We start from the raw sequence: 25,206 nt of genomic DNA, 5'->3' as shown, positions 1-25,206 counted from the left end.
CAAAGCCGCCAGCCGTCAATAGACCATGCCATATCAATGATAGATTCACGAAAGATTTTTGAAAAGACTAGGGTCGAAAGCTCAGCGCTGTTCCTGGGACACGACGCCGACAACTCCTCCCCCTAACACAATGACAGGCGCCTAAACCATGTCCTGACCCAATACAACACGCAGTGATCCCAAATGGGCATCTCACGCATCTCTCTCGCTTCGACTCCTATTAGTTTCGCAACTGTTGCGGTCATGGTTGAGGGATGAGATAGGCCGCCCATCCAACCGAAACCGTCTATCCAACCCACCCTAAGTCATCCATCGAACTGACCGTTGATCATCCTGCCGCCAACTTGAACGCGTCAACCATTCAAGTTACCTGGACCCGTCTGTCTATCCGTGTTCAAATGTCGACTCCCTCGACGTCCATCCACCTCCGCAAGGGACTCAGTCTCCAAATCGAAATCATCGCGAGCAGTGTTCCGCCATCCTCCAACTCCAACCTTAGTGGACCTTGCAATCCCATCCCATCCAGTCGATTCGAGGTTCCGAACACGCACTCCCGTTCCCCCGAAGCCAAGCACAAAAAGGTAAGGAAAGGAGGAATATTCAAGTCACAGTGGGCGAAGCAAGAGAAGGCGAAGGGAAAAGGTTCCAGAGATGATGATTGAACTGTCCATAAAGACATGAAAAGGATAAGAATGTTGACGATGACGGCGAGCCTCCTGAATAAAACGCAAAAGAAAAGACGCGGGAAAGGAGAACGGGGCTCATCCAAGGGACGAAAATGTAACACAATCGACTCAGAAATCAACCCGCAAATGAAAAGAAAAAGCGAAACAGCAAGAGAAAAGGAAAGGAGTTGAAAAGAAAAGAGTGTACCACCTGCCTCCTTCACCTTCGCTCCCTTACACCCCTCTCCCTCCTCTTCCAGCACAAAACAAAACAAAAATGCAAATTAGGATACGGAAAAAGAGGTCGTTACAACTGGATATAAACATAAAAAAAAAATGAAACAAACCATTGAGATTATAGAAAAACCAAATGTCCAATTCACCTCGACTACCACCATCCACTCTACTGATCCACCACCTCCCCAAAGAGACTCGTTTAATAATTCCCATTAGGCGGGTACCTCCTCCCCTGCCCACCACCACCCATCCCACCACCAGCACCACCACCATAAAACTGGTTCCCACTAACCCCACCAACCAAACTGGGAGCCGGGTGGTACGTGCTACCCACGTCGTCCTCAGCGGGGCCCATAACGTCTGAAGTGAGGAGTGGGTCTTTGACTTCCCAGATTGCGGCTTTGGAGCCGACGGAGAATTCGAGGTCTTCGCGCTGTTGTAGGGAGGGAGATGAGTGAGGGAGGGCGACAAAGGAGAAGGAAATGGAAGAGCGACGTACAGTGATGGAATCCCAGTACTTGTAGACCATCATCACGCTCAAGAGCATGCAAAGCGTGAAGAAGAACAATCCGTCGATATAATGTTTGATAGCATCGCAAATCGTCACACTGAATGCGAACAGCAGGACCTACAAACGCACAACATCAGCCATGTTCACCGCATTACCACCAGCACGGGTACACCAGCACTTCCAGCATCCAAAACGAGCACCGAACGAAATAGTAAACAACGAGGAATTACACGCACCTGGGCAATAGTAAAGAAGGCAGTACCAAAGACGATATCACCAATCGGCCAGCGGTCCTCCAACGTCCTAAAGACGAGGATCAACTGCGAGACGACATAGATGACGGTACAGATGAGCGGCCAGAGGATGTAGATGATCCACAGCCCGATGGGTTTGTCGTACTTGAATCCGGCGAATTGTTTGAAGGTGGCGATGGCGACGAAGAATGAGATACCCCAGACTGCTAGGCATGATATTCTGAGGAACTGGATATCGGGGAGGCGAAGTGTGAGTGATAAGTGGGTGAAGGAGGCGTTGGAGAGGAAGAACGAACCCAGAGAGACAAAGGAGTGCCGTCTTCTGCGAATTGGAAACCGACGAAACCGTTAATTAGGAGACAGGCGTAGGTTGCTGCTACAAGGCCTGTGTAGACAGCTGCGAACCACTAAAGACTCTTGGTGAGGATGTTTAAAACCAGGCAGTGAAGGGTAGGGCGTACGGGATAGCTGGCGTTTGACGTTGGAATGATGCCCGAGTCGAGGAACATGGCGAGCAGCTCGATTACAGCGTACATCCAAAAGAACATCACAATCTCCTTTCGACCTATTACCCATTATTCAGTTCCAGCGTCCCTCTGGAAAGAAAGAAGGCAAAGACGCACCGACTGCAGTATACTTGCTGCGAATATGAAGAATCATGATTGCTGTCATGATGATAGCCACAATGTGCACGAAACAAGTGGCTAAACCGAGTTTCAGAGAGGACGTCTCTTTGAAGGGCGATTAAAGAGTACGCACAAGGTTGGAAAATTAACGTCCCCCCAATACCGACGTTACGGCTGTAGCATATTGGCTCGATTCCTTGATCTGTGCCTACTAGAGGACAAATGACAAGCGCTGCCGTCTCGCAGATTTTGTTGAACGACCCAAACTCGACCATTCTTCCTTCCTTTCTTTCCTGGTATCTAGCAACTGGGTATTATTTCTATATTCCCTAGTTCGTTGGAGGTAGATGGACGGTTTAGATGCGGATGGTGGCTGAGATCGGTTGGTTGAGGAAGGTCGGTGGAGCGAAGGTTGAGGTCGGCCAATTCGGAATTTGTTCGAATTGTTGCTGGGTCTGTATGGGATTTAACGTTGTCAGTTCACTTGTCTACGTCGTATAAACACCGTTTGAGAACGCACAAAGCCGTCGTCGTCGTGGTTGTAGCTGACGCTGGGGCGGTAAAGGCGTAAAGTAGTGAAGGAGAGGACCAGTTTCAAGGAGAGTTTAAGCGGACAGAAGAGAGAAGAAAGAGGAGAAAAGGTTGTGCCAGCCGTTTAGTTGGATACAGAGACTGAGGCCCGGCGGGGACACTGCAGACTGTGCGTCGCTGGGCGTGAAAGTTGGCGGAGGACGTTGAAGCGGAGCGATGATGGCGATGAGGGCAGGCTCTGCCAGCTTGGTCGCTGCCCTACCCCGTGGGAATGTTGTCGCTGAATTTGGATTGATTGGTCTTGGCATCGCTCCTCGAGGCTTTTAGCCTTTTACCCTCAACTGGCTCTGGGATGGCCCCTCTCTCCTCTGTCTGCGTAGTTCAACTGCGTATGTCTTGATATCCTCGAACAAGCGCAGCGCGTCTCTAAAAATCTTGTAACTGCACTGTGTTGACTGGGAACCGCCACAGGAGTTTCTCGGTTCCACCCAAGGGAAAGTGGCCGGCACTTGTTCATATCACCCTTCCTCAGATGACATCCGTGCTGAGAACTGATACAAACCAACTGATCTGGACCAGTGGTCTCTACCCACTGTCCCCAGAAGCTGTTTTCTCTCGTTCCTCACTTGCCATTTGTCTTCTTGTCACAGCACACCGGGTCTTGGCCTTACCACTTGATCTCCCCCCACTTTCCTCTCTCTCATTCCCTATCTTTCGAGTCGATTGCTCACTGCGCCCAAATGAAGGGTTTGCCTGGGCAAATGAACCTATCCCCTCTGGTCTCGCTCGTCGCTGCCCTTGCTCACTGCACCTGGATCTTGTAACGCCATGATCCCTGCCACCTCCCTTCCTTCTTCCCCCTCCCTTCGCCCATTCTCCGTGAACGCTCTCCGTCTCAGCCTTGTTGGCTTCTTCGTACTTGTCTCTGTACTCTCAAGGAGAATTCTGGACACGAAATGGATGCCTCGTGACATGAACATTGTACTTTTCCGAATGACAGTCTGGACACATTTTGGTTCCGCGGATGAAAATCGACAGTCCTTCACCTATCGAGCCAGACATTATGTGGCGGATTGTTGTTTCTCATCAAGAACGGCAAGAATTGAAGAGAAAGGCGTGTAGGAACTGAGCAACATCGATCGGAACGTCGAGGAGAAATTGAGGCACGATTCGGATCTACGTTGTTCTAATTCCAATCGCTGTCCTAGGTCAGCAGACCCATTCTCTCCCCTTGGACATCATCGAAACAACGTGCGTAACACCGCTCGAGGAATTCTACGTGAGTACGTGCTCGTTTCTGCTTATCTCCGTCCCACAGGAATTCAGTGTTTGAGGCGGTTAACCCCGTCTTGCATGACTCATGATCGAAAACGCGAGTCGAGTCTTCGATCGTCTGTCTTTTCGTTCCTGCTCAGCCACAAGGTAGACAGACGACATACATCCGTTCGCGAGGAAAGAGACAGGAACTCGGTGAGTCCGCTTTATCCTCGCGTTTGAGACTTGACGAGGAGTGTCAATTCACGATATTCAAGTGACGGTGTGCGGGTTATCATGGTCAGCGGGTGCCTGTGTCGTGCCATCATATATGTATGTAGGTTCCAGTTCCTGAGTGCCCAGTGTCCATTGTCCAGACAATCATTTCCACGACGCGTGGCGTTGAAGTGGTCGGACAGACAAAGTGTCAACTCGAAGTCTCCTTGATCCTGGTTTCATTCGTACCTGTGGTTTCAGGCACGAATACGCCGCCTTTGGATGCGTCCAGCCCTGAGTGCAACCCAAGTGCGCAATTCTTTCCTCGACCTCACTTTCCTTTGCACCTGGACTGTCCGTTTCTTATTCAGGAGCTCCAAATACCGCTAACAGCAATACGAAAACGACCCTGACGACCACAGAACCTCTAATTTCAAATCCTGACGTGCCTAACAAAACGTGGCCCATTTAATGAACGTCAGCAGGGTTCTCCAAGTGAGTCGAAATTCTTCGAATCATGGTTTCATCATCATTCCCTTTCTCCCCTCTCGCGGTTTCACTTGCCATTTTCCTCGCGTGGGTTCATTGTGTGCCTGGTTTCCAAGACGAATTCCATTCATTGCGCTGCGTGCGTTCGATTTGGGAAAGGGCGTACCCCATCGGCCAATGCCATATCCGAGAGGAAGACACTGTCCTCTGGTCTTTCTCTGACGCGGCGTGTAGCTTCTATAACGTGACTGGCGCGTAGAAGTACTGGAAAGGGGGATGGGGATCCAGGTCGCCTTGGAAGCAGGAAGTGGAAGAAATTCCCATTGCAAGTGTATTGCTGTCCTTAGATTCATAACCAGGCCCGTAACAGTGGATGATACTAATAGGGGCTTTGCAGCTCAGTCCGTGCTCTAAAATGGTGTCATCCTCTTGTCAGCCGCCACAGACATATGCGATGTATGTACACCCTTGCGTTGTCGTCGTTACTGTCATTGTCGAACTCCATCGACTTCCGCGTTCTCGTTGATTGTTCAACGGACCTAACGCGATATTGGAGAGACGGAGATTGGAGAACTTGCATATTTGCTTCCGCGGAAGAAAAATAGAGGATCTAGGTATTCCAAGTTCCTGGGATGGAACAGGGAGTAGAACGTGCGTATGACAGCTATGTCGGGCCTTACCCCCTCTCCCTGGGATTTGAGATGAATACGGTCATGGGTTGTAAAGGGTGTAGCCTGAGCGGGAGTCGAGACCAACTTCATAGAGAATGGCGAATGATCGAGAGAGGAATTCAGATACTTCGAGCTTAGGGTTATTGTTATCTTTCAGTCAGCAGACTCCTTCCCACTCTGAGCTGGGTACTTCATTCATTTCGATCGGTTTGTGGGCGTCTTTCGTCTGGGTACAATGGGAGAGTGTAGCTTGCGTAGAGCAAGCGCTATGCCTCGTGTAGCAGGGTTGTGGGTACGCTGGCGCCCACTAATTTTCCCCTTTCACTTAGCCTTCCTGTAGCCCAGCAGTCAGCTGTGCATTACTCATTCCGAAGAGGCAGGGAGCAGGTGACTCGGGACTAAGACTCCAATAGACTACACAAGAAAGACATAACCCCGGCGCCAAACCCCGCCTCCAATTCAAATTCAACATACCAACACGTTTACACCAATGTAGAGCCCTCTTCCTCCAACTCGAAGCTTATCTATCTCCTCTTATCCAGGTTATCTCTTGTAGTTGAATGGCTAGGATGAGGGGATGAAACATGCATGACGAATGTTGGTGTATTGTTATCGCCTTTAGGTTCTCCTCCAAGTGCCATAGTGGCGTCGTGACGCGCCCTAAAATAGGCGTGCTTCGTCCCATTCTCGATCATTCTCTGAGCTCATAGGCGTTTGCCTCGAGGCAAGATCTTGAGACGTTTGTAGGTGCTCTTCTAGCCAGCTTGTCGGGGATTCCGGGGGGGCTATTGTCTTTTGGTGGTGTAGGGAGAGAGGTGTGGTGACGACTGCGAGCAATGACTTCCTACAGGTATTGCTGCAACGATGGCAGGGTATTCGACGAGTTCAAACGTTTCGCGGGAGGAACACGCGAGGCTGGTGGCGTTTTCTGTTTCAGGCAGTGGATTTCCTTATGGGAACAGTTTCCATAACAAACGGAGTATGAAACCTATGATGCTGGGGTGTTCTCGGCCGTTACCTCCTCGTCTTACGTTTCCCAACTCCTATCCAAAACAACAAAGACGAAGCAAGAGAGAACTTGATCATAAAAAGTCTCGATTATTCCGCACCAGAACACGCTACACGCTCTGTGTGCCTACTTCCAACTAAGAAAGGCATTTAACGCCGCAAGTGCCGGCATGATGTGTGCTATTTCCGGAGAGATTTCCCTTTTCGGGTCCAACCAAATGGCAACAAACATTGAATCCTTTTTGTATTCGGCGCGTTTTGCGTTCTGGCGGGTGTATGTAAAGGAACATTTAGTGGCCAGTGGTTCCTGAGCTCCTCTGAGTTATCACTTGGGCACCCTCCCACCCTTTTTCTCCTTCTCTCTTTCGCTTTCTCAGACTGTTGTTATAACCTCCGCCATCGCTTGCCACGACGACGACATTCCCCCCGCAGCCGCCGTTGTTACAACTCTAGAGTCTAGACGATGACCAACACTAATACTCCAGTGGCGAACGCCCCGGCGGCTTCTGGCAAGCAAGGCGGACCTTCGACATCGACCTCGCCGGGGGTGCTGAGGACAGGGACCCTCTACGTCCGGGAGCGCAACGCCTTTGGTGGGAGGGTGTGGAAGTCAAAAGGCGTAGTCCTCAACGAGGCCGCCTTGGTTATACACCAGGTTCGTCGTCGTACCCAAAAATCCTAACCAAAAAGTCAGCCGACATCTGATCTGGTTTTAATGTTAGCCTTCGTCGAATCGTCAGACGAGGATACTCTTGAGCTCTATTACTGAGCTTGAGAGGACCGACTTGATGCCTCACTCGCTGAGTATCAAGTGCGGTACCAAAACTTATCACCTCGCTTTCGACAGTGATGTCGACCTCTATGACTGGCGCGACGACATGTACAGTCGCTGTCCGCTGGGAGCTCAGACCACCAACCCCTTCAACTTTAAACACACCGCACACATTGGCTCGAGCGGCGCGACGGGCACCTTCACAGTGCGTCTTTTTGTTTCTCCTTTGCCTGCGTGTCTCGTCTGACTGCGGTGTATCTACTCCTCTCCTGATACCGATCACGTCACGCCAATTGGTTGCTGGCGATATAGGAACCTTCCACTCTACCTTTATACGAAGAAATGATGGGCCGGTCTATCCCAGTGACAGCACCACCACCTCCAGCAGCTTCCCGCTCACGATCCACACCCACCTCTCGACGACGCTCGAATCCCCTTGACGGCACTTATGTTCTCACCAACAACAACAATGTCAACATTGAAGGTGTCTTCTTCATCAAGCAGACCGGCATGTTTGCGGGCTGGTATTGGAAGGAACGGTGGCTGTCTCTGAAAGGGAACGCCCTGACAGTTCATACAAGGAAAACAAAGGTACGCTCGACGGTCTTAGTGCGTGGATGGTGGAGAGGAGTCTGACTTGGCCTCCTCAGGCGTCTCCACCTGCGAAAGAGATTCCCCTGTCGACTATCAAGAGTGTCGACCCAGACCCCAAGCGATCCAATTGTCTCATCGTAACGACAACGACTCGTGAAACATGCATCAACATCCTGTTCAACACTGATAACGAGTTGTACGCTTTCCGTGAGGCAATCTACCTCCGCAGCGGTCTCTCTGCCGTCATTAGCACGCCGACGAATTTGGTGCATGCTATGCATGTTACGTTCGACGAAGCAACCGGGGAGTTCAAGGTGAGCGCCAACAAACCAGTTTTTCGCGCGAGCGCGCCGACATCGCAGTGCATTCTTATCCCCATTCCCATCGTTTTCTTATTTGAAATCACCTCCTAATCATTTCCGTCACAGGGTTTACCCGATCAGTGGAAGACACTCCTATATCCCGCCCATTCGGCCCACATCGTCAACTTACCAATCCAACCGACCAACACGACCGGTAACAAGGATGGGAGTGGCCGATCTTCTCGACGACGTTCGCAACCGCGGGCTGCAGACTTGATCGCCCCCTCTACTTCAAAAACGGCGGCATCGCCATCGTCAACTCCGGTCACCCGAGTCCCAGCGCCTAGTACGAGTGCGGATACGGAGGAGGGATCTCCTTTGGGCGTTGCTTCGACACCGCATTCGCAGTTCCTCGCTGGGACGAGTGCGGATACGGAGGGTACCTTGGTCAGCGTCTCGCCTCAAGCACCTCCATTGATGTCTGTGGTCCAGACCAGTGTACAGGGGTCTGGGAAGTAAGCAGCCAGCCACTACCAGCATGTTCGTTCTCTTTTTGGGTCCTTGTCGTCGCTGGCTTCCTTCCTTCCATCTTTGCTGCCTTCTCACCCCGTTGTGCCGCTTTCGCCTTTGTTGATGTTATGGACTCGCGTTTACTTATATCCCACTGGCTGTGTCTTTTTTTATCGTTTTCCATGTATGGGTTTCAATCCCGTACTCGTCGCGCAACGTTTTTTTCCAGATGCTCGCGATTCATACTCCACCGTCCTTCTTAACCACCTTTTTTTATTTCTGTTTCTGTTTTCGGCTTTATGGTTTTCTGTCTCCTCCCCCTGTCTCGTCTGTGTCTATTCTCTGTCGCCATCCATCCATCGCTCTGTTTAGCCGCTGATTCTTTTCACGAGCATGACCATTCATCGTCATCATATCCCCCACCATCCCACCCAGATCGTTCGTTCACTATTTTTATGTTATCATACCGTATCGTATCGTCGAATTCTTCTCTTCCATTCCCCTTTACTGTATCACCCTTTTTCTTTCCACCATCATCGGATCTCGTCTTGCACAATTTCGCAGCTCCCCTCACCCCCACCCCTCCCTCCCTCCACCCGAGTGCTTTCCACAATTCTTCTGTAGCCTTTTTTTTTTTTTTTTTGCTGGTGCATTGTGATCATGTTGTGTTTTGAAACCCCTAGCTAGTAGCTGTCGCATGTTTGAAGTTTCTTTGAGATACCTTCCCTTTGTGTTTCGTTATTCCCCCCTCTCCCTCTCTCCCGACCTCACTCTGCGTACCCCTTCCTCGTCCTTCGTCCGTTGTATCTCATCACTCCGTTGATCCATCCCTCCATCGTCCCATCCCTCTCACCTCACAATTGCAACTCCCAAACTTCGGCATTTGTAATGTATATATTGTAATGACTACATGCCGTCTTCTTCAGAGTATGGGTAGCCTGAGCGTGGTTTTTAGTCGTGGCAGCCTGTGGCCGGGTGGGTGTCTTGTCGTTGACTCGTTGGTACGTTCTTGTCATTGGAGACAAGTGTGGGTCTGGGATGGTTGGACTCTGAACCAAGTCAGATTCTCGTTGAAGCATGACGATCGCGTTCCGTGGAACATGAGGCCTCAGGCCTGAGGTTTACCCAGTTGTGGATGAGACCGGCCTCTATCAGTACAAGTTGGAAATAAATCCAGCAGCGTCCTAATAATATACTATGCAGGCTATAGCTCAAAAAGACATCTCTCCGTTCGTTTTCTCATTCCCGCCTATAACTTATACCTCTACCTATAATCTGCACTTCCTCTACTGTAAGTAACCCACTGGAAATTCGGAATCTATGCGTCCTCCACCTACTTAAAAAGTAAAACAAAAATGAGTGCCGAATGCTCATAGAGCGACACCAGCAGGATTCGAACCTGCGCTCACAAAGTGAAACAGATGGTAGAACGAATTCTAATCTGTCGCCGTAACCACTTGGCTATGATGTCTGATGCTATCTACCGGTTGAATTACGTAGGCGGCCATCTCAGGCTTCTCCTCCTTCTCCTTCCTCTCCTCTTCCCCCCACAGACCCATCCCCCTGAGACAACTTTTGAGGTGGCATTGGTAAAGCGCCCCAATGCCGAAATGACTGATGTCGCTGGGGGGGCCTCTGTGCTCATGTCCTAGGGGTTAGGGTGACAGAGCTGAATGAGATCACCCATATGTTTCAGTCAGAGAGGGCAGGTTCGAATCCTGCTGGTGTCGTTTTTGCTTTTGATCTCTCTTTTGAACTCGAGAGGCAGAGATGACATGAAGCGAGAAGAAGAAGAAGGGAAATTCCTTTTTGTCTTAGTTATATTTTTATTGATTTCCCCGGGATGGTGGAAGAAGGGTCGATCGAAGCGCATAGTAAGGGCACTGACTGGGTGGAATTTGAAATACAACCAAGGATAAGGAAATAGATACATAGTCGTGTAAACGCCAGTGCTCAGCGAGATGGTAGGGTCCCTGTAGAACTAGTCGAACTCGGCCGTGCAATTCCAGATCTAAACCGAAAAGATGACTCCATTAGGCCAGAATGGCCGTGGTAACGCATCATCGACGCCTCCAGTACAGGGTCATCGAGATGCCTCGTGCTAGAGTTCATGTGGCATTCACGAAATGCCCGGTTGTAAAACTCGTCCTTCGAGTAGGAGAGGTAAGCCGAGTAGTCATATCGCCAGCGATAGGCGTCACGGCTGGCCACTACTGATCGTAGAGTAGTGCTACTACTAGTACTAGTAGTGGAGGATGGCGAGGGGATGATGTTTTGAAGCATCCAAATTGCGAGCTCGGTTTCGAGAGCTACGAGTTTGCTCTCCTCTTGATCGGCGAGGGATCGGAGTATTGGGAGTATTTGTTCTATGTCGGCTTTGGCGCTTGTGTTAGCGGCCCTGGCCAGCTTCAAAAGAAAGATCGCGTGGTAAGTCCCGGATTGAATAAGGTACGAGAGGAAGTGATAGCGGGGAAATGACCTACGATGTCGGCAAAGGTTTCTGTCATGGCTGTTTGTAGGGAATCTGAGGCGCTGGTCGACTGATACGTAAGAGATGGTGCATCCCAAAGCGCCCTACACTCGTCCCTTTAAGTATACAAAAGACGTGGACAAAGGCGCCCGCGGTACATTCATTCGATATAGGTCTTTCAATGTCTCAAAGGAAACGTGGTGTGAAGGTTGGCATTGACGGCTCTTAATATAACTTGTTGGATGTACCCTCGACATCATAGGTCTTTGAAAGAATTTTCTTTTGAAACGCCTGGACTGGAGGCCTTGAGGCTCGAGCAGCGAGGTGGCTTGGCTCTTGTATTGAGTGTCGACATCATATGCCGAGCCTTGGAGGTATTGAACGCCCATGGGACTGGGCGCCTAACAAAGCTCTTAGCTGGATCGTCATCTCAAGATTCTCGGACGCGGAAAAGAGACTTTAGGAACATAAAGTACAGTTTCATTCAATCGGATAGGGAGCCACAGCCAAAGTTGTGGTATACTATAGTACAGGTTAGGATACTTCTTGCTCTTACCCTAAGTTCTCGCAGGTAACTGAAGGGCTGAGGAGCATATCATCGCACGAAGATATGCTCATCAGTCCTTCAAGCTTCCATCTAATGGAGCAGAATGAGAGATTATGGATAAGAATCCAGTTTCCAGTTATCTGAGGGGAACACGCACCTGGTGAATGGTACAATCCAATTTCGACCTCAGATCTTCAAGAGCTTCGAAAACCTTCCGGTAAGCTTCTCGAACCTCTCGAAGACCTCTTGCTTAGAAGAAAGGCCACACTTTCCGCTCTCCAAGTGCTGCATCAGTCCCGAAACCAGAGTGAACGTTGCCTTGCATTTGGGGCCGGGGCATATGAACGCGTCGGGGTCGTGCACCGCCGAGTTCAGATGCATCGTCAATGCAAGAATTGTTCTGAAGGTACGGAGGCAGAGATGGCACGAATAAGGGATGCCGAGGTCAAGGAAGTCGGCTGGGACGTAGGTGGTATATGACGAGCCGGCGAGAGGTGGAACGACGGGCCTGGACACAATGGCTGTAGCCCTAGGCGGGCCTGTCATGACCGTACTGTGGGCAAGCTCTTCATCTCTGAGTGGCGGTCCTGGTTCGACAAATTGGCCAACCGGAAGGCCAACTTGAGGAGCCTGGATGTCGTCTGCATCTTCCTCGTCGGATGACTCAGAGACCGGCTCGTCACCACGAATATTGGCTGACTGGTGTTGAGGCCCATATCCATACTCCTCGCCGACAGCCTCGATGTGCGCACCACTGATGTGCCCTTGGATGTAGTTGTCGACTGGCAACGTGATCGTCGGGATAACGCGCAGAGAGCGCACAGCTTGAGTGACCTGGTGCCTATGGACGTTGTGGAACCCCGATTCCATGTGCTGTGCGAGCGCCGAAGGTGAATTGAAGACTCGATCGCAGAAGTTGCATTCGACGGGCTTTCGAAGTCGATCACGGTGCTTTTGGGAGTTCGCGCAATGCTGGATAAGAGATAGTGACAGGGGTATAAGCAGCGTATGACAGGTCCATGCTGCGTGAAATCACACATACCATCTCGTATCCCTTGACCGTGGAGAATGTAATGTCGCAGACTTGACAAGTACGGTGGATCACGGCGGTTTCGCAATGCTTCGATGTGTATCAGGAAGGGTTCACATGTCATGGTACAGGGAAGCTTACCCTCTCGTATCCCTCTACCGTGGAGAAGACTCTGTTACAGGGGTTGCACGTACGATGTGCTCTGGCAGTTTCGCAGTGCTTCGAGATTGGTCACCCTCAGTATGAGGAAGAGCTGGAAAGCACAAAGACCTACCTGCTCCAATCCCCGCTCAGACGAGAACGCTCTATCGCAGAGATCGCAGTACCATTCTGGTTCTGGCTCCCATGTGTGTCCCTTTGCGTAGCAGTGAGATTCAATGGCCATCTCCGAGCGGAAGGTTCTGTCGCAGTCGTCGCACTGGAAACTCATAGTGGGCGGGGAAAGGAATAATGAACAAAAGACCAAAGCGAGTTGGGCTGTATTATAGGTAGGGTGATGTGTGAGATGACGGATTAAGAAGGGCTTCTGTGCTGCGGACCCTGGTCACGAGAAACCTTCTATGGCCAGAAGAGTAGCTGTGCTACTGCCGCGTACTGCGTAAGAAGGCAAGCGGGGATTCTTGATGTCGTAAAGTGCCTCATAGACTCCATCCAAACGGGCAGCGACGTTCGACGATGTCCATTGACTGTTGATCATGGGAACAGAGTCTCGAGCATGGTAGGTAAAGGTAGCTGTGGTAAGTCGCCTGTGTAAGTTGTCTATCTGCAACCTCCACGGTGCTACGGGAAAGAGGTAAGTTTCGAAGTCCATGTGCGGTCAAGTCAGACGTACTCTTCTGAATTGCTTGAGAGTGTCGAAAGTAACGATGCAGTTCCTGCAGGTTCGGTGTGCTGAAGAGCTCTCAAGGTGCTATGGTCGAGAGGCAGAGCTCAGAAAATGAGCTGGGTACTATGTATTCCATCTGAAGGGAACTCACCTGCTGCAGTCCATAACTGGAAGTAAAGTGCTTGTCACAGTTCTTACAGTAGAGATCTTGTTCATGACCAAGGGATCGACAATGGTCGTTCAGGGCAGACGAAGTAGAGAAGGACCGATCGCAGTCGTTGCAGCGGTGCCACATAGTGCTGTATCGTCGTCGGCGATGGGAGGGGGAGGGGTACTGCGACGAGATGTGACTCTTTTAAGACCGCGACTGGGGGCCAGCTTCGGCCATGTCACGGTCAGCGCAAGTAGAGATTTGGAAGTCTGAGCGTCTTCGCGCACGCGGAGAGAAGGACAAAGGCACCGAGAGAAGAAAGCATATTATAATCCTACTACATGATTGATGATGTACACGGGCGGGAGTCGAGGAAGTCGAGAAGAGATGTAGAAAGGGTAGAAAGTGAATACATGCACGGGGGTTTACTGTCAACCGGCCGTTAGCCACAATCTAGAAGGTACGAATGGAGAAGACTCACCAAACCAAACCAACTCTTGAGTCGTTCCCCAAACGGAATGTTAAGTTCCCGAACCTGCGATTGGAGCAAAGTCATCTGTCTCCTGAGCTCTTCCTGCCTCCGTGGGTCCGACTCGTGGGCCAACCCCTCCTTCAGCGACTCCATGATTTCGCGCAGTGTCCCTTTCAGCCTCTTCCCTGCCTGTGTCATTGGGATACTCTTGTCGAGCTCCACCAGCTCGTGCTGCAACGCGAGCGCGTCGACCCCGGGGCTGGAGCGAGATTCGTTGCGAATGTGCTGTGCAACGATATGGTTGACAGCCTCGCGAACATCCTTCGGTCTGGAGACAATACGCCTGATCGTTCCACCCTGGCTGAGGATGGGCGACCAGTAGTTTTGCCTGAGCTCAGCCTCTCGTTCCACACCCGCATTGAAATTGATGCCGTCCCAATGAGTGGTGGCCATAACGACCTTCGAGAAGAAGTTCGGTCCACAGAGATTCTGGAACATAGTCAGGTTTAACCGGGTCGACCCGTACATGCGTTTCTGCGAAACATCATGAAGGTATATGACACCGGCGACCTTCATTTCTGCTTCGTATCTGGTGGATGATTGGTCAGAAAAGTGGCCATACAATAACTAAACAATGTCCACTCACGCGCTTGCGAGCCAGACGGAAACACGCCTTAGGATCTCCGCTTCGTCCTCATGTGTGTCGTTGAAGCCCGGCGTATCCACAAGGACGACCCGCCTTTTCGATGGCAGAGTGTGATGATAGTCCTTCACCTCGGGGGTGCACGAGTTAAGAGAGTCTGACGTCCGCGCCCTCTCCTCCCCGAGGTAGGTATTGATGAACTAGACAAATACAAAAGGTTGTTCGTTAGCGAGGATTGGTAAAATGCACAACAGGTTTCACACATACGGTGCTCTTTCCGGCACCCGTCGATCCCATGATACTTCGAGAAAACATCAGAAGCTATTTTGCCAATGACCCAATGAAGGACGTACGGGATGATGATGTCGTCTTTCTTCCCCTTCAAAGTCTTATCGCTAGGCTTTACGACTTTCTTCCACTTCTTGCCGGTTTTCTTCGCCATCGTTGTGAGGTGTGATGATTGGGCTGGTGGTATCGGGGCTCTGTGTGATATAACCTCCTGCATATGCCCATTCTATTTAGCTCCAAACCTGAATGAGGTCAGTGACAAGAACGTGTACAGAATCATGTACTGACTGGGTCGGCAGGAATCGACAAGGCTGACACGAGGAAGACATAAGGCTGAACTTCGGTGCGGTGTCCATGTGTATGCAGCAATCTCTAGTCGTGATCTGTCATGATTCTCCCCGGTCAGAGCCCCTGTTTTCGATCACATGCAAAGGCATGGGCGCTAAGTTATCGGAAAGTCATGGAGATGAGTGAGGTTGTTTGGCGAGGGCTTGTGCTTTTTGCAACAAATTATGTAATGTTTCCATGTTTGCATGTCGTGGGTTGGTCGTGGGTTGCCCGTTTTTCTCTCTCAGCGCCAACGATGACATCTTCAATTCGAGATTCAATTTCACTTTGTCCTGCAGAATTAAAGACTGTACTCCTGGGGACCGATTTTGTTTTTCCTTTAGTAATTGATGAATATCAGGTCAATTCGAGGGTGTCCCAACGGGAAAGCAAGCGCGCTAGGCATGCTTGAACCAAGTGAATGGTAAGTTGACATGGCATAGGGTAAGTTCCATCATCGAGACTGTGGCCTTGGACTTCTCTGACGCTACGATAGTTACTTAGATGGTCTACGAGAGGTCTCCGAACTCCTGGTTAGGAAGCCGGCTCGTCCACCACACGCTTGCAGCATGTCGGCGCCTCACGGAGACGGTCGTCGATTGTGAAACGGGCTACGGAGCAAAGCCCATCTTGTCACCTCCCCATCTAGGCTGGTTCTGCCACCCAAAAGGGCAACCTTCCCGATCAAGAGGTTGAACGTTGAACGTTGAAGCTTCTATCTCATCTTTCAATCGGCCTTGTCTCCTCCTGCCACGCCTCCCTCGAAAATGGTCGATAACCATGCACGGAACGATGACATTGTGATTTTGTAAGTTGGGTCGAGTCGACGATTGGATGTGGTGGCTGATAATTACATCTCAGGGTTGTAGGTGGTGTTGGGGCGGGCAAGAGCACAGTGGGTCTCCGTCCTCGATCGAGTGACGATGGCGCGCTTAATGTTTGCAGTTCGTTGGAAACTACGCTGATTCAGTCAAAGCGGGGGATAAGATGAGAGATGGCACCCGAGACGTTTCTGACTTTCAAGTTACCAAAGTCAAGTTCGGCCGCTGGCTGAACAGGAGATTAATTCTCGTCGATACCCCTGGGATCGATGACTCTAATCAGCAGGCTTCGCAGGCGCGAGTCATGAGCAAGATGACGGCCTGGCTTGAGAAGAAGTACGTCTTTGGAGCCTACCTCATCGGCTTCGGTTTAACCCTCCGTGCGGCCGCTAGTTATAAGTCGAGACACATCTCGGGAATTATCTGGGTCCATGATACGACTGTAGCACTCGTCCGCCACAGCTACCCATCGACTAAGACTCTCCAGGCCTTCAAGAAACTTCTCGGGACGGAGAGTCTAGAGCGACTTGTGCTGGTGGAGGCGTGGCCCGAGAAGATGCCCAACGAAAGCCTTGAGGCGAGATGGCGGAGAGAAGAAGCCTGGGAGGAAGCCTCGCAAGCGCTTGTTGCCCCTGGCAGTGCATGGCACGCCATGGTTACTAAGAACCGTGCTCACCGAATGAAGATGAATACGCGAGACATCAATGACACGAACGCTGTCCTTGAGCACCTCCTCAGGTTCCAGCCCCCCGATGACATTCTGATCTTGTGAGTGTCCTGCTCAACTTCGTTTCAAGCCAACATTAAGCTTGTATTAATCGTAGGGTGATGGGTCCCACTGGAGTCGGAAAGAGCAAGGTGCGTAATCTCCATTAATGGTTGTTTTGTCGCTAACCTAGCCATGAACAGATCATTAAGGCGATTACGGGGTGTGACACGATTGAGGAGGGTCATGGCCTTACATCGTGCACTAAAGACGTTTCGTGCTATTCGGTCGCAGAGCCAAAGGTCTTCGGGAGCCAGGCCAACGAAAACCTGATCCTCGTCGACACTCCTGGCTTCGACGACACGTACGACGACGGCACGCAAGTCTTGAAGAAAGTTTCCGAGTGGCTGAAAGACTCGTGAGTGCCCCCCGGACTATTCCGGCGCATTAATTAACCCTGGCCAAACAGCTATTGCGATAAGAAAAAGCTCTCAGGTATCGTCTATCTTGGAGACATCACTCAAAAGCGCATGGGTGGGTCAGCACGCTTGAACTTCAAGGTGTTCAAGGAGCTCTGTGGTCGGGAATCGTTCCAAGGTGTGGTAATGGCCACCTCGCATTGGGACGAGCTTATCACACCAATCAGTCGAGAAGCGGGTGTGAAACGAGAGAAGGAACTAAGGGAGACTTTCTGGAAGGACGTCTTGGCAGGAGGGGGTGCCATGATGCGAATCGAATACGATGCTCAGGGTCAGCTCAGGGGAGACACCCCTGTCCATCATATCCTTCGCCTCCAGAATCGCTTGAAGCTCAAGATCCAGGAGGAGATAGTTGATCTCGAAAAGTCTCTTCCCGCTACGAAGGCCGGTCGAACGCTCAAGGCGGAGTTGGAGGAATATCTGGCAAGCCTTCGAGAGCGAACTGGCGAGGACTCGGAGCGACCGGAGATTAAAACAGTTGCAGAGAGTCGTAGGCGAAGAATAAAAGCGCAGATCGAGGAGCTGAAGCTCCCACTCAGCGAACGTTTGAAGACTGCTCTGGGTCTGTAGTCGTTATCTACCTATGTATATTGTACCTTCTGAAGCGACTTCAATTTCCGAGAGATACGTTTTGGAATAAGCTTACGATTTCATGAGACTAATAATATAACACAATTTACAAATGCTTGCATACTTGGTCATACTTGATACTATTACTACCGGGGTGCGCTGTGAGACCCATAGCCACGATATTGAAAGGGGGAAAAAACTCACGAAACCGAATATTATTCGCAGCCGTTCTCCAAGGGGAATATTCAACTGTTTCACCTGGGACCTGAGGAACTGCAGCTTTCTCTGCAGCTCTGCCTTCTTCTCCGGGTCCTGCTCCTCCGCTACTTCATGCTTCAATACCTCCAAAAGGTTACGGATATTGCCTTTCAACTCCTTTCCTGCCCCCGTCGCTGGGATGATCTTGTCCAGTTCTACCAGCTCCCTTTGCAGCAACAGCGCGATGGCATCTTCGTTAACAGTGGTCCCCGAGCTGCTCGTTGAGGTTCCCGAGTCAGTCTGAAGGCCCCTCCTACGATGCTCTTCTGCGATAGAATCAATCGCCGCAAGGGCGTCATCCCTCGTTATGATCCTCCAAGTCTTTCCACCCTTTCCAATAATCTCGGCCCAAAAGTTTTCCCGAAGCTGCTCCTCGCGCGGCTCTCCGACATGCAAAGGAACCTCGTCCCAGTGGGATGTAGCCATGACGATCCTTGGGTAGAAATCATCCCCGCAGAGCTTCTGAAGCATGGTCAGGTTCAAACGCGTTGAGCCGTAGACGCGCTTCTGAGCAATATCGCTGAGATAAATGACTCCGGCTACCCTCATTCCGTCGTCGTAGCTGGCGATAAATTATAACAGGTTCAATTAGCAAAGTTGCCCTCGAGATACCAGTCGCGAACCCACTTACGCCTTCGCTAGCCAAACTGATACCCGCCGCAAGATCTCGGCCTCGTCCTCGTGACTATCGTTGAAACCTGGGGTATCAACGAGCACTATCCGCCTGCTGAGGTCTTTCCTCCATGGTCCAGGATAATCCTTGACATCGGCCGTGCAAGAGTTCAGCGAATCAGAGGTTTTCGCCACTGTCTTGTCAAAGAAAAGGTTGATGAACTATCAGTAGCTCATTTCAGTTCACAGGACTTGGGATTCGGAGGTCAAAGGTGAAGGCGTACTGTACTCTTCCCAGCACCTGTGGCTCCCATGATTCTACACCCATGCATCAGACCCGTCGCTGGTACAGACTAAGAATCGAACGTACGGGATGACGATATCGGTTTGTTGTGCATTCTGTAAGGTCTTGTCGCTCCACTTCAGGGCTTTTCTCCACTTTCCCTTTCCCTTTTTCTTTGCCATGCTTGCCAGAGCTGTAAGGGAGGGTCTCGGAAGGGATGTAAAACGTAGCCAGAGTTTCGAGGACAACGTCTCGACGCGACGTATCACAGACTTTTTGAGGGCTGGGCTTGGTCAAACGTGCGGTAGTCACGGCGTGCTCCCAGATACTTCCAATCGCAGTGTTGTGATGGGCAAACAGCGTCCTCTGGACGTCAAAGGCGTGTCCTTGCAAAAACGAGGTAGACATGAGGCATCCCTTGAAACACAAAAAGAATGATGCAACGGGCTAAGCATCATCCGTATCCGGTCTGCTGGGAATAGGGAACGACCAATGACAATTGAGTATGGAACAAGGGCGACTAACATGAAGGTTGTCACCGATTAATTGCAGACTAGTTTCGCCTCCCGGGTTCATTCCACACAGCACGAGGCAGATGATTGCTGGTGAGATACGCCCCCTTGCGTTCTCGACGGTTTCGAAAAGTGAATAGTGACCGTGTAAAGGATTACCGAGAAGAAAGCTCCATCCCGCCCAAGGAAAAGACTGAGGAGGAAAGAACCGACCTGGACGTCACAACGCATTTGGCAGATGAGATACAGTGTACCATACGTGCTTGGCGACGGTGCAGAAGGCTCCACAGACCAGTCTCAAAGCGAGGGAACGGGTATTCAGTGCCAGCTTCAGGTGGCTTTGGGGGTGAATCAGAAGTTTGGGCAAGTGAAGAGTCCTTGAATCGGGTTTCACGCGCCCTCGCGAATGAATACCTCGGTTCTCTACGGCATAAGTACAAGAAGGACACGTCGTGAGCTTCTCCAAACGATAATGGACGTTACATGTAACTTAAGAGGTCAAACTGCCATTGGGAAGGATGGTGATCAGAGGAACTGAGACTGAACAAGTGCGGAATTCTAACCTAGCAATCTGTCTTGTATCCATCCCATCGCGCGCTGGCCCAGGGTGGGTTGAGGCCCGGGCATGTTCCTTGCGATTTTACCTGCCGCCGTCTTCTTAAGCATGATGCGGTCGTCCACTAGTTCTCGCTGTAATGCAACTGCATCAGGGTGTCTTGCGCCTCCGGTGTGCTGCTTGATGATAAGGTCCACAATGGCATGGACATCCTGAGGGCGATCCTTAATGGGATGCGTCGAGCCGCCGTTGTTGAGAATGCTTTTCCAATCATCCGCCTTCAACTCTCCTAACCGGGACTCGCCCAGAGCTTGAGTTGTCTGATCCCAAAAGGTCGTTACCATGATCACTTTCGGGAAGAAATCAGGACCACAGAGGCGCTCGAACATAACGGAGAGTAAGCGAGCAGCGCTATCGCGACGCTTCTGGGATATATCCGTCAGGTAAACGACACCCGCTATCTGTATCTTCTCCTTGTAACTGTTTTAAATCTAGTCAGGATACATGTAGGCGAAAGATAAGACATATGCAACTGACGCATCACTGAGCCAGGCAGCAACCCGGCGTAGAATTTCGAGTTCGGATTCATGACTGTCGTTAAATCCGGGGGTATCGACCAGCACAACGCGCCTCGAGTCAGAGCCAGCAGGCCTCCCAGACAGGGAGTATGCTTTTACTTCGGTCGTGCAGGAGGTTATGGCAGCAGACGTTTTCGCGAGATCCTCTCCAAAGAAGTCATTGATGAACTGAGGACGACAGTGGAGAACCTTTGTTTAACCACACAAATGAAGTTAGGGATCTGGCCAGACTTACGGTACTCTTCCCAGTACCAGTAGCTCCTAAAATCCTGTGAAACGTAAGGTCATCAGCTTCAATCCGGTGCAAATTCAGGAGAAACTGCCGTACGGAATGACTATATCTCCTGGAATTCCTGCGTTGGAGCCTGAGAGAGCGACTGCTTTCTTGAAGCCCTTCATTCGGTTAAAGGCCATTAGGGGCACGATGAGGATCGAAGGTAAGTTGACGGGAGACAGGCGCCTGCATTCTTTTACACTCGCGTTGGTGGCGGTGTAGAGGGAGCTCATCCAAGCACAGTAGGCACATCATTCTTGAAGCTCTTGACATGCCGCTACTTCCGGGTCGACCTGAAGTAATGCGACCGGGGGTACCTTCGAGCCTAGTCGCATCGATCCGATTACTCGGACTGACGAACAATGTTCGCCTGAACGAGGTGACACCACAGGAAGCCCCTGTTTCAATGCCACTCGATTCATGCTTCTCATTCGCTATCTATCATACTCAGAAGCACATGGCAGCCCTCAATCGCGTGGCCTTCCGCGTTCATCTCATTTATGGACAATGGGAATCAATCCGTGTCACAACTTTATGTTATGGCAGCGCGGTATTCAACTCGGGAGCGTGGAGCGGCCACTTGATCCTTTAAAAAGTGGGGACTATCTCTTGTCGAACACAGTGTATATGGTTTAAGCATACGCTACACGATAGTGACAATGGCGATCAAGATATCTAAAGCCTGAGCCAACCCTTTATGCGCTCAGACAGAGTGAGCTGCAAGGTGTCGACTTGCCGTTGCAGGTCTTCCTTCTTCTTCTTCAGATCCTCAACGCGGCCTGAATCCATCTCTTCCACTTCCATCTCTTTCTGCATTTGCAACAGGCCTTCCAAAGTCGTCCTCAGCTCCCTCCCGGCCTTGGTTGCGGGTATCCTTTTCTGCAAATCCACGACCTCTGTCTGAATCCGCAACGCCTCGGTCTTAAGCCTTCTGTTGCGATCGTGTCGCTGCTCTTCGTCTAGTAGGTAAGTGATGATACCCTTAGATTCATCCTTCAAGTCCTCTCCCTCGTACATGATGCGCCTGATGACGGCCCCTTCCTTCAGCACATCTTTCCAGAACTCCTTCTTCATCTCATCCTCGCGCTTCTCCCCGCTCTTTGATTCGACGAGGTCCCACTGAGAAGTAGCCATCACCAGTCGCTTGAAAGACTTGTGACCGCACAACTTCTTGAACATGTTGTAGTTCGTCCTAGTAGACCCAAACATCCGCTTCTGGCTGATATCGTTGACATATACGATACCAGTTACGCGCATCTGGGTCTTGTACCTTGACCAAAAACTCAGTGCCAATTCATAGCAATGAGGGACACCTGTACTCACGATTTGGCCAACCAGTCCGAGACGCGTTTCAAGATTGCCGAATCGTCTTGATAAGTGTCGTCGAATCCAGGCGTATCCACCAGGAACAAGCGCCTCTTTGTCAGATCTTCGAACTCGGAAGGGACAGTCGCCTCATAGCATGTGACGCTCTGGGTGCACGATACGAGGCTGTTTCCGATCGTACAAGCCTGGTTCTTGGTATATCGCTGGATGAACTGTAGTTAGGCTGTCAGACACCCGGGCCTAGTGACATGGAAATGAGAGAAATAAAACGAACAGTGCTTTTCCCGACACCCGTTGGTCCCATAACGCTGGAGAGTGTATGAGCAGGCAGTCAAAAGAAGAATCTAATTGTGTCGCACAGTATCAACATATCGTCCGCTTTTGCATCGGGAATGAAGGGGTCTCTGTCGATAGTGGAACTGCTCCTCGGGGATGCCATGGTGTGACGATTCCAAGATTCAGAAGGGGTGCGGAAAAGAGCGATGTCGTGGAGGTACGAGGAACGCTCGTTCGAAAGTTTCGTTTAGTTTAAGGGCACAGTCTTGGTCAGATTTACCAAACAGGTTCTCGGAACGCGGCGCCCACGCGCATCGAGCATGATAAGGTGGACTGACCCCCTCGTGCCGACGGACTATTGGCGCAGGCGAACACGCGTCTTGTGCCACTAGTTCATGTCAAGAAAATCTAAATCAGTAGGTCCATACTAGGCATACTGACATCAGGGATCGGTCTGTCCAAATGAGAGAAGAATCTCAGTACTTAGATGATCTTTATCTACGGTTCGGCATCCAACAACCCTGACTCTTGAAAAAAGGCGAATAGGTCATGGTGTGTTGATAATGGAGTTTGGTGGCGATACAACAGTTTTCCTGTCACAAAGGCGCCCCCTACGCCTCGCTAGGACGGACGGTTCAATGGACTTTGGAAACCCCCTGAGACGACCGCCACGCTGCATCGTGCCCAGTTAAGCGCCCAGCACCAGGAGGTGACACGTGTTTCATGATCGAAATCTAACAAGGCACGTTGAATTCGTGAAGCGTTCGTGTGTTTCAAGTTTCAATGACATGCGGTGTCCATGCTCTGGACACAGTGTTTGGCTGAAGAAGGTGTCCTTGCAGACTCCGGGAGGGACAAAGATGAGGCCCTCATAGCGAGAGTGGCCCATCTCACGCGAATCGTCACATCGCACAAAGCAACTGCACTTCTTACCCTACAAGCCTCTAGCACTCTAGGCGTTGACAAAGAAAATCCGCACAGTAATGAGTGGGCGCCCTCTGCCATTTGTTATGTCAGTACAATCAAAAATTTGCTGTGATTTATATACAACTCACCTGGGACGATAGATTGATGGGGCTGACTGGGGCAGGGAAGAGTACCGTGAGGTCCCACGCGGTTATCCTTTGTGCATTTACCTGATCAACCACGCAGTTCGTGAATAACTGCAGTCCCTGTGGGGGTAGAGGAGCCGAGGTTGGCGCAGGATTGAAGCCCGTCACAAGGGCGACAGTCCACTACGAAGTCTCACTCTCCATGTCAAACAATCGACTCCTCCTAGTCGATACTCCTGGTTTCGACGACTCTGAAGGCTTGTCGGATCAGGATATAGTGGACCAGATAATACGCTGGATCCAAGATTAGTGAGTATTTCCCCTCGTTCACGGAAGACAGTGAAGCGAGAGCTGATTTCGCATAAGTTGTGGAAGAGGAAATGCAACAGTCAAATGTGGTGTTATTCTCCTCCAGGAGGAAAAGCAGCGAGATTGCTACCAGGGTGGACCCAACCTCGTACGGCACCTCGAAACAGCTCTCCACAGGTATAGGGCTGCGGTATTGACCATCATGACCAACGACAAGGTCAGGAACGGGGGCCAGGACGTTTACAAATACAGCGGGAGGACATACGGAGTGTCAGAGGTGACGACATTCTGTCACGAGCAACTAGGTCGCATACTTGGTGCAGGTTTACCAGCAAAAGACTTGTTGGCGGAGCTGGCGGAGGCTCGCAAGGTGGTTAGGGGTAGCACTGGGAAAAGATCTATTATAGCACGGTTCATGAACCGCTTGAAGAAGGCATTCAGTTAATAGCTATACAACCACAACCAAGACACATTTTACTCACTGGCTTTCGGATGGCGAGCTTTTCGAACATAAAGTATCTGGCACAGAACCGAACACCGACTCCATGAGCCAGAACAGAGTCGAGGCTCACACCTGTCGTTTCTGTACAAGATGGAGAACATCTGAAGCGCCCAACAGCTCCAAGAGAACGTCAGGATTGCACTTTCGCAACCACCGAGAGTGTTGTGGTTAGGATCGAACGGAGAACCATCGTGACCAGAGAATCACGCCATGGTACACCGCGCCTTCCGCGCCTCACATACCCTGAAGTGCTTGTTTCTGACCTTTCCAGACAGCCAAAGCGTGCGCGCTTCGTCAACCATGGAGAAAGGACTGGAAAGAATTTTTCGTCAAGCTGCGTGAATCAGGTCAACCGGGAACCACGGACGTACAGTGACAAAAGATCGCATGTCTGGCGTTCTTGGAGGGGTTGTTCCAGTCTTCCATCCTGCACCTTAATTTCATGGTAGGCCTTGGGGGCGAGCCTTCCCGTGAGGCTAATGTGAATTCGGGTTTACCGAGTACAACGCGTGAAGGCGACGCGTTTGGGTAAAATCCACGGTTCTGGGCTCCAAAAGACGGGCTATATGGGCGCTAAGCACTCTTCAATTGATCACAGTGAGGCTGGGACATACCACTGACATGAACCATCGTTTCAGCAGAGAGGTCAAGTCAAGGTCAAGTGACGCTCGAGTCCAACCAAATCCGAGTCAAGCGCC

The 25,206-nt window shown here is 50.9% G+C and overlaps 12 protein-coding genes and 1 non-coding gene across 13 annotated transcripts; 5 read left to right on the top strand and 8 right to left on the bottom strand.

Moving 5' to 3' along the window:
• Positions 1-398: 398 nt before the first annotated feature.
• On the top strand, positions 399-662 carry CC1G_13580 (hypothetical protein; the record flags this gene model as incomplete). The annotated part of the gene is made up of 1 exon (XM_002912006.1): positions 399-662. The coding sequence occupies one exon, from the start codon at positions 399-401 to the stop codon at positions 660-662; it is 264 nt and encodes an 87-aa protein (XP_002912052.1).
• A 439-nt stretch (positions 663-1,101) lies between these two features.
• Positions 1,102-2,568, bottom strand: CC1G_04326 (chitin synthase export chaperone; the record flags this gene model as incomplete). Its single annotated transcript, XM_001828303.1, has 7 exons — positions 1,102-1,335; positions 1,402-1,530; positions 1,650-1,895; positions 1,964-2,074; positions 2,129-2,232; positions 2,291-2,371; positions 2,427-2,568. The coding sequence occupies 7 exons, from the start codon at positions 2,566-2,568 to the stop codon at positions 1,102-1,104; spliced, it is 1,047 nt and encodes a 348-aa protein (XP_001828355.1).
• Positions 2,569-2,649: 81 nt separating this feature from the next.
• CC1G_13579 (hypothetical protein) lies at positions 2,650-3,132 on the bottom strand (the record flags this gene model as incomplete). The annotated part of the gene is made up of 3 exons (XM_002912005.1): positions 2,650-2,748; positions 2,814-2,844; positions 2,909-3,132. 3 exons carry the CDS (start codon positions 3,130-3,132, stop codon positions 2,650-2,652), a joined length of 354 nt encoding a protein of 117 aa, XP_002912051.1.
• Positions 3,133-6,925: 3,793 nt separating this feature from the next.
• On the top strand, positions 6,926-8,649 carry CC1G_04325 (hypothetical protein; the record flags this gene model as incomplete). The annotated part of the gene is made up of 5 exons (XM_001828302.1): positions 6,926-7,117; positions 7,185-7,439; positions 7,547-7,825; positions 7,885-8,142; positions 8,257-8,649. The coding sequence occupies 5 exons, from the start codon at positions 6,926-6,928 to the stop codon at positions 8,647-8,649; spliced, it is 1,377 nt and encodes a 458-aa protein (XP_001828354.1).
• A 1,369-nt stretch (positions 8,650-10,018) lies between these two features.
• On the bottom strand, positions 10,019-10,111 carry CC1G_20003. The gene has a single exon. It is a non-coding gene; the product is annotated as a tRNA-Ser (tRNA).
• A 553-nt stretch (positions 10,112-10,664) lies between these two features.
• Positions 10,665-11,339, top strand: CC1G_12083 (hypothetical protein; the record flags this gene model as incomplete). The annotated part of the gene is made up of 3 exons (XM_001828301.2): positions 10,665-10,738; positions 10,881-11,067; positions 11,211-11,339. 3 exons carry the CDS (start codon positions 10,665-10,667, stop codon positions 11,337-11,339), a joined length of 390 nt encoding a protein of 129 aa, XP_001828353.2.
• Positions 11,340-11,843: 504 nt separating this feature from the next.
• CC1G_12082 (hypothetical protein) lies at positions 11,844-13,117 on the bottom strand (the record flags this gene model as incomplete). Its single annotated transcript, XM_001828300.2, has 4 exons — positions 11,844-12,629; positions 12,700-12,777; positions 12,829-12,906; positions 12,962-13,117. The coding sequence occupies 4 exons, from the start codon at positions 13,115-13,117 to the stop codon at positions 11,844-11,846; spliced, it is 1,098 nt and encodes a 365-aa protein (XP_001828352.2).
• Positions 13,118-14,089: 972 nt separating this feature from the next.
• On the bottom strand, positions 14,090-15,221 carry CC1G_12081 (hypothetical protein; the record flags this gene model as incomplete). Its single annotated transcript, XM_001828299.1, has 5 exons — positions 14,090-14,092; positions 14,146-14,725; positions 14,783-14,979; positions 15,047-15,080; positions 15,133-15,221. The coding sequence occupies 5 exons, from the start codon at positions 15,219-15,221 to the stop codon at positions 14,090-14,092; spliced, it is 903 nt and encodes a 300-aa protein (XP_001828351.1).
• A 940-nt stretch (positions 15,222-16,161) lies between these two features.
• On the top strand, positions 16,162-17,873 carry CC1G_12080 (hypothetical protein; the record flags this gene model as incomplete). The annotated part of the gene is made up of 7 exons (XM_001828298.2): positions 16,162-16,202; positions 16,256-16,338; positions 16,365-16,983; positions 17,040-17,073; positions 17,125-17,339; positions 17,391-17,671; positions 17,785-17,873. 7 exons carry the CDS (start codon positions 16,162-16,164, stop codon positions 17,871-17,873), a joined length of 1,362 nt encoding a protein of 453 aa, XP_001828350.2.
• Positions 17,874-18,098: 225 nt separating this feature from the next.
• On the bottom strand, positions 18,099-19,305 carry CC1G_12079 (hypothetical protein; the record flags this gene model as incomplete). Its single annotated transcript, XM_001828297.2, has 5 exons — positions 18,099-18,110; positions 18,175-18,790; positions 18,860-19,062; positions 19,125-19,158; positions 19,211-19,305. The coding sequence occupies 5 exons, from the start codon at positions 19,303-19,305 to the stop codon at positions 18,099-18,101; spliced, it is 960 nt and encodes a 319-aa protein (XP_001828349.2).
• A 272-nt stretch (positions 19,306-19,577) lies between these two features.
• Positions 19,578-21,276, bottom strand: CC1G_12078 (hypothetical protein; the record flags this gene model as incomplete). Its single annotated transcript, XM_001828296.2, has 6 exons — positions 19,578-19,595; positions 19,895-20,058; positions 20,199-20,671; positions 20,729-20,937; positions 21,005-21,038; positions 21,098-21,276. 6 exons carry the CDS (start codon positions 21,274-21,276, stop codon positions 19,578-19,580), a joined length of 1,077 nt encoding a protein of 358 aa, XP_001828348.2.
• A 442-nt stretch (positions 21,277-21,718) lies between these two features.
• CC1G_12077 (hypothetical protein) lies at positions 21,719-22,808 on the bottom strand (the record flags this gene model as incomplete). Its single annotated transcript, XM_001828295.1, has 4 exons — positions 21,719-22,313; positions 22,367-22,581; positions 22,644-22,677; positions 22,729-22,808. The coding sequence occupies 4 exons, from the start codon at positions 22,806-22,808 to the stop codon at positions 21,719-21,721; spliced, it is 924 nt and encodes a 307-aa protein (XP_001828347.1).
• A 1,091-nt stretch (positions 22,809-23,899) lies between these two features.
• On the top strand, positions 23,900-24,486 carry CC1G_12076 (hypothetical protein; the record flags this gene model as incomplete). Its single annotated transcript, XM_001828294.2, has 2 exons — positions 23,900-24,006; positions 24,064-24,486. 2 exons carry the CDS (start codon positions 23,900-23,902, stop codon positions 24,449-24,451), a joined length of 495 nt encoding a protein of 164 aa, XP_001828346.2. The 3' UTR covers positions 24,452-24,486.
• Between the last annotated feature and the right edge of the window lie 720 nt (positions 24,487-25,206).

This window comes from Coprinopsis cinerea (assembly GCF_000182895.1).
Source record: "Coprinopsis cinerea okayama7#130 chromosome 1 map unlocalized cont3.1, whole genome shotgun sequence".
NCBI classification, from domain to species: Eukaryota; Fungi; Basidiomycota; class Agaricomycetes; order Agaricales; family Psathyrellaceae; genus Coprinopsis; species Coprinopsis cinerea.
The sequence above is the reverse complement of the archived record's forward strand: the minus strand, read 5'-3'. Positions and strand labels throughout refer to the sequence as shown.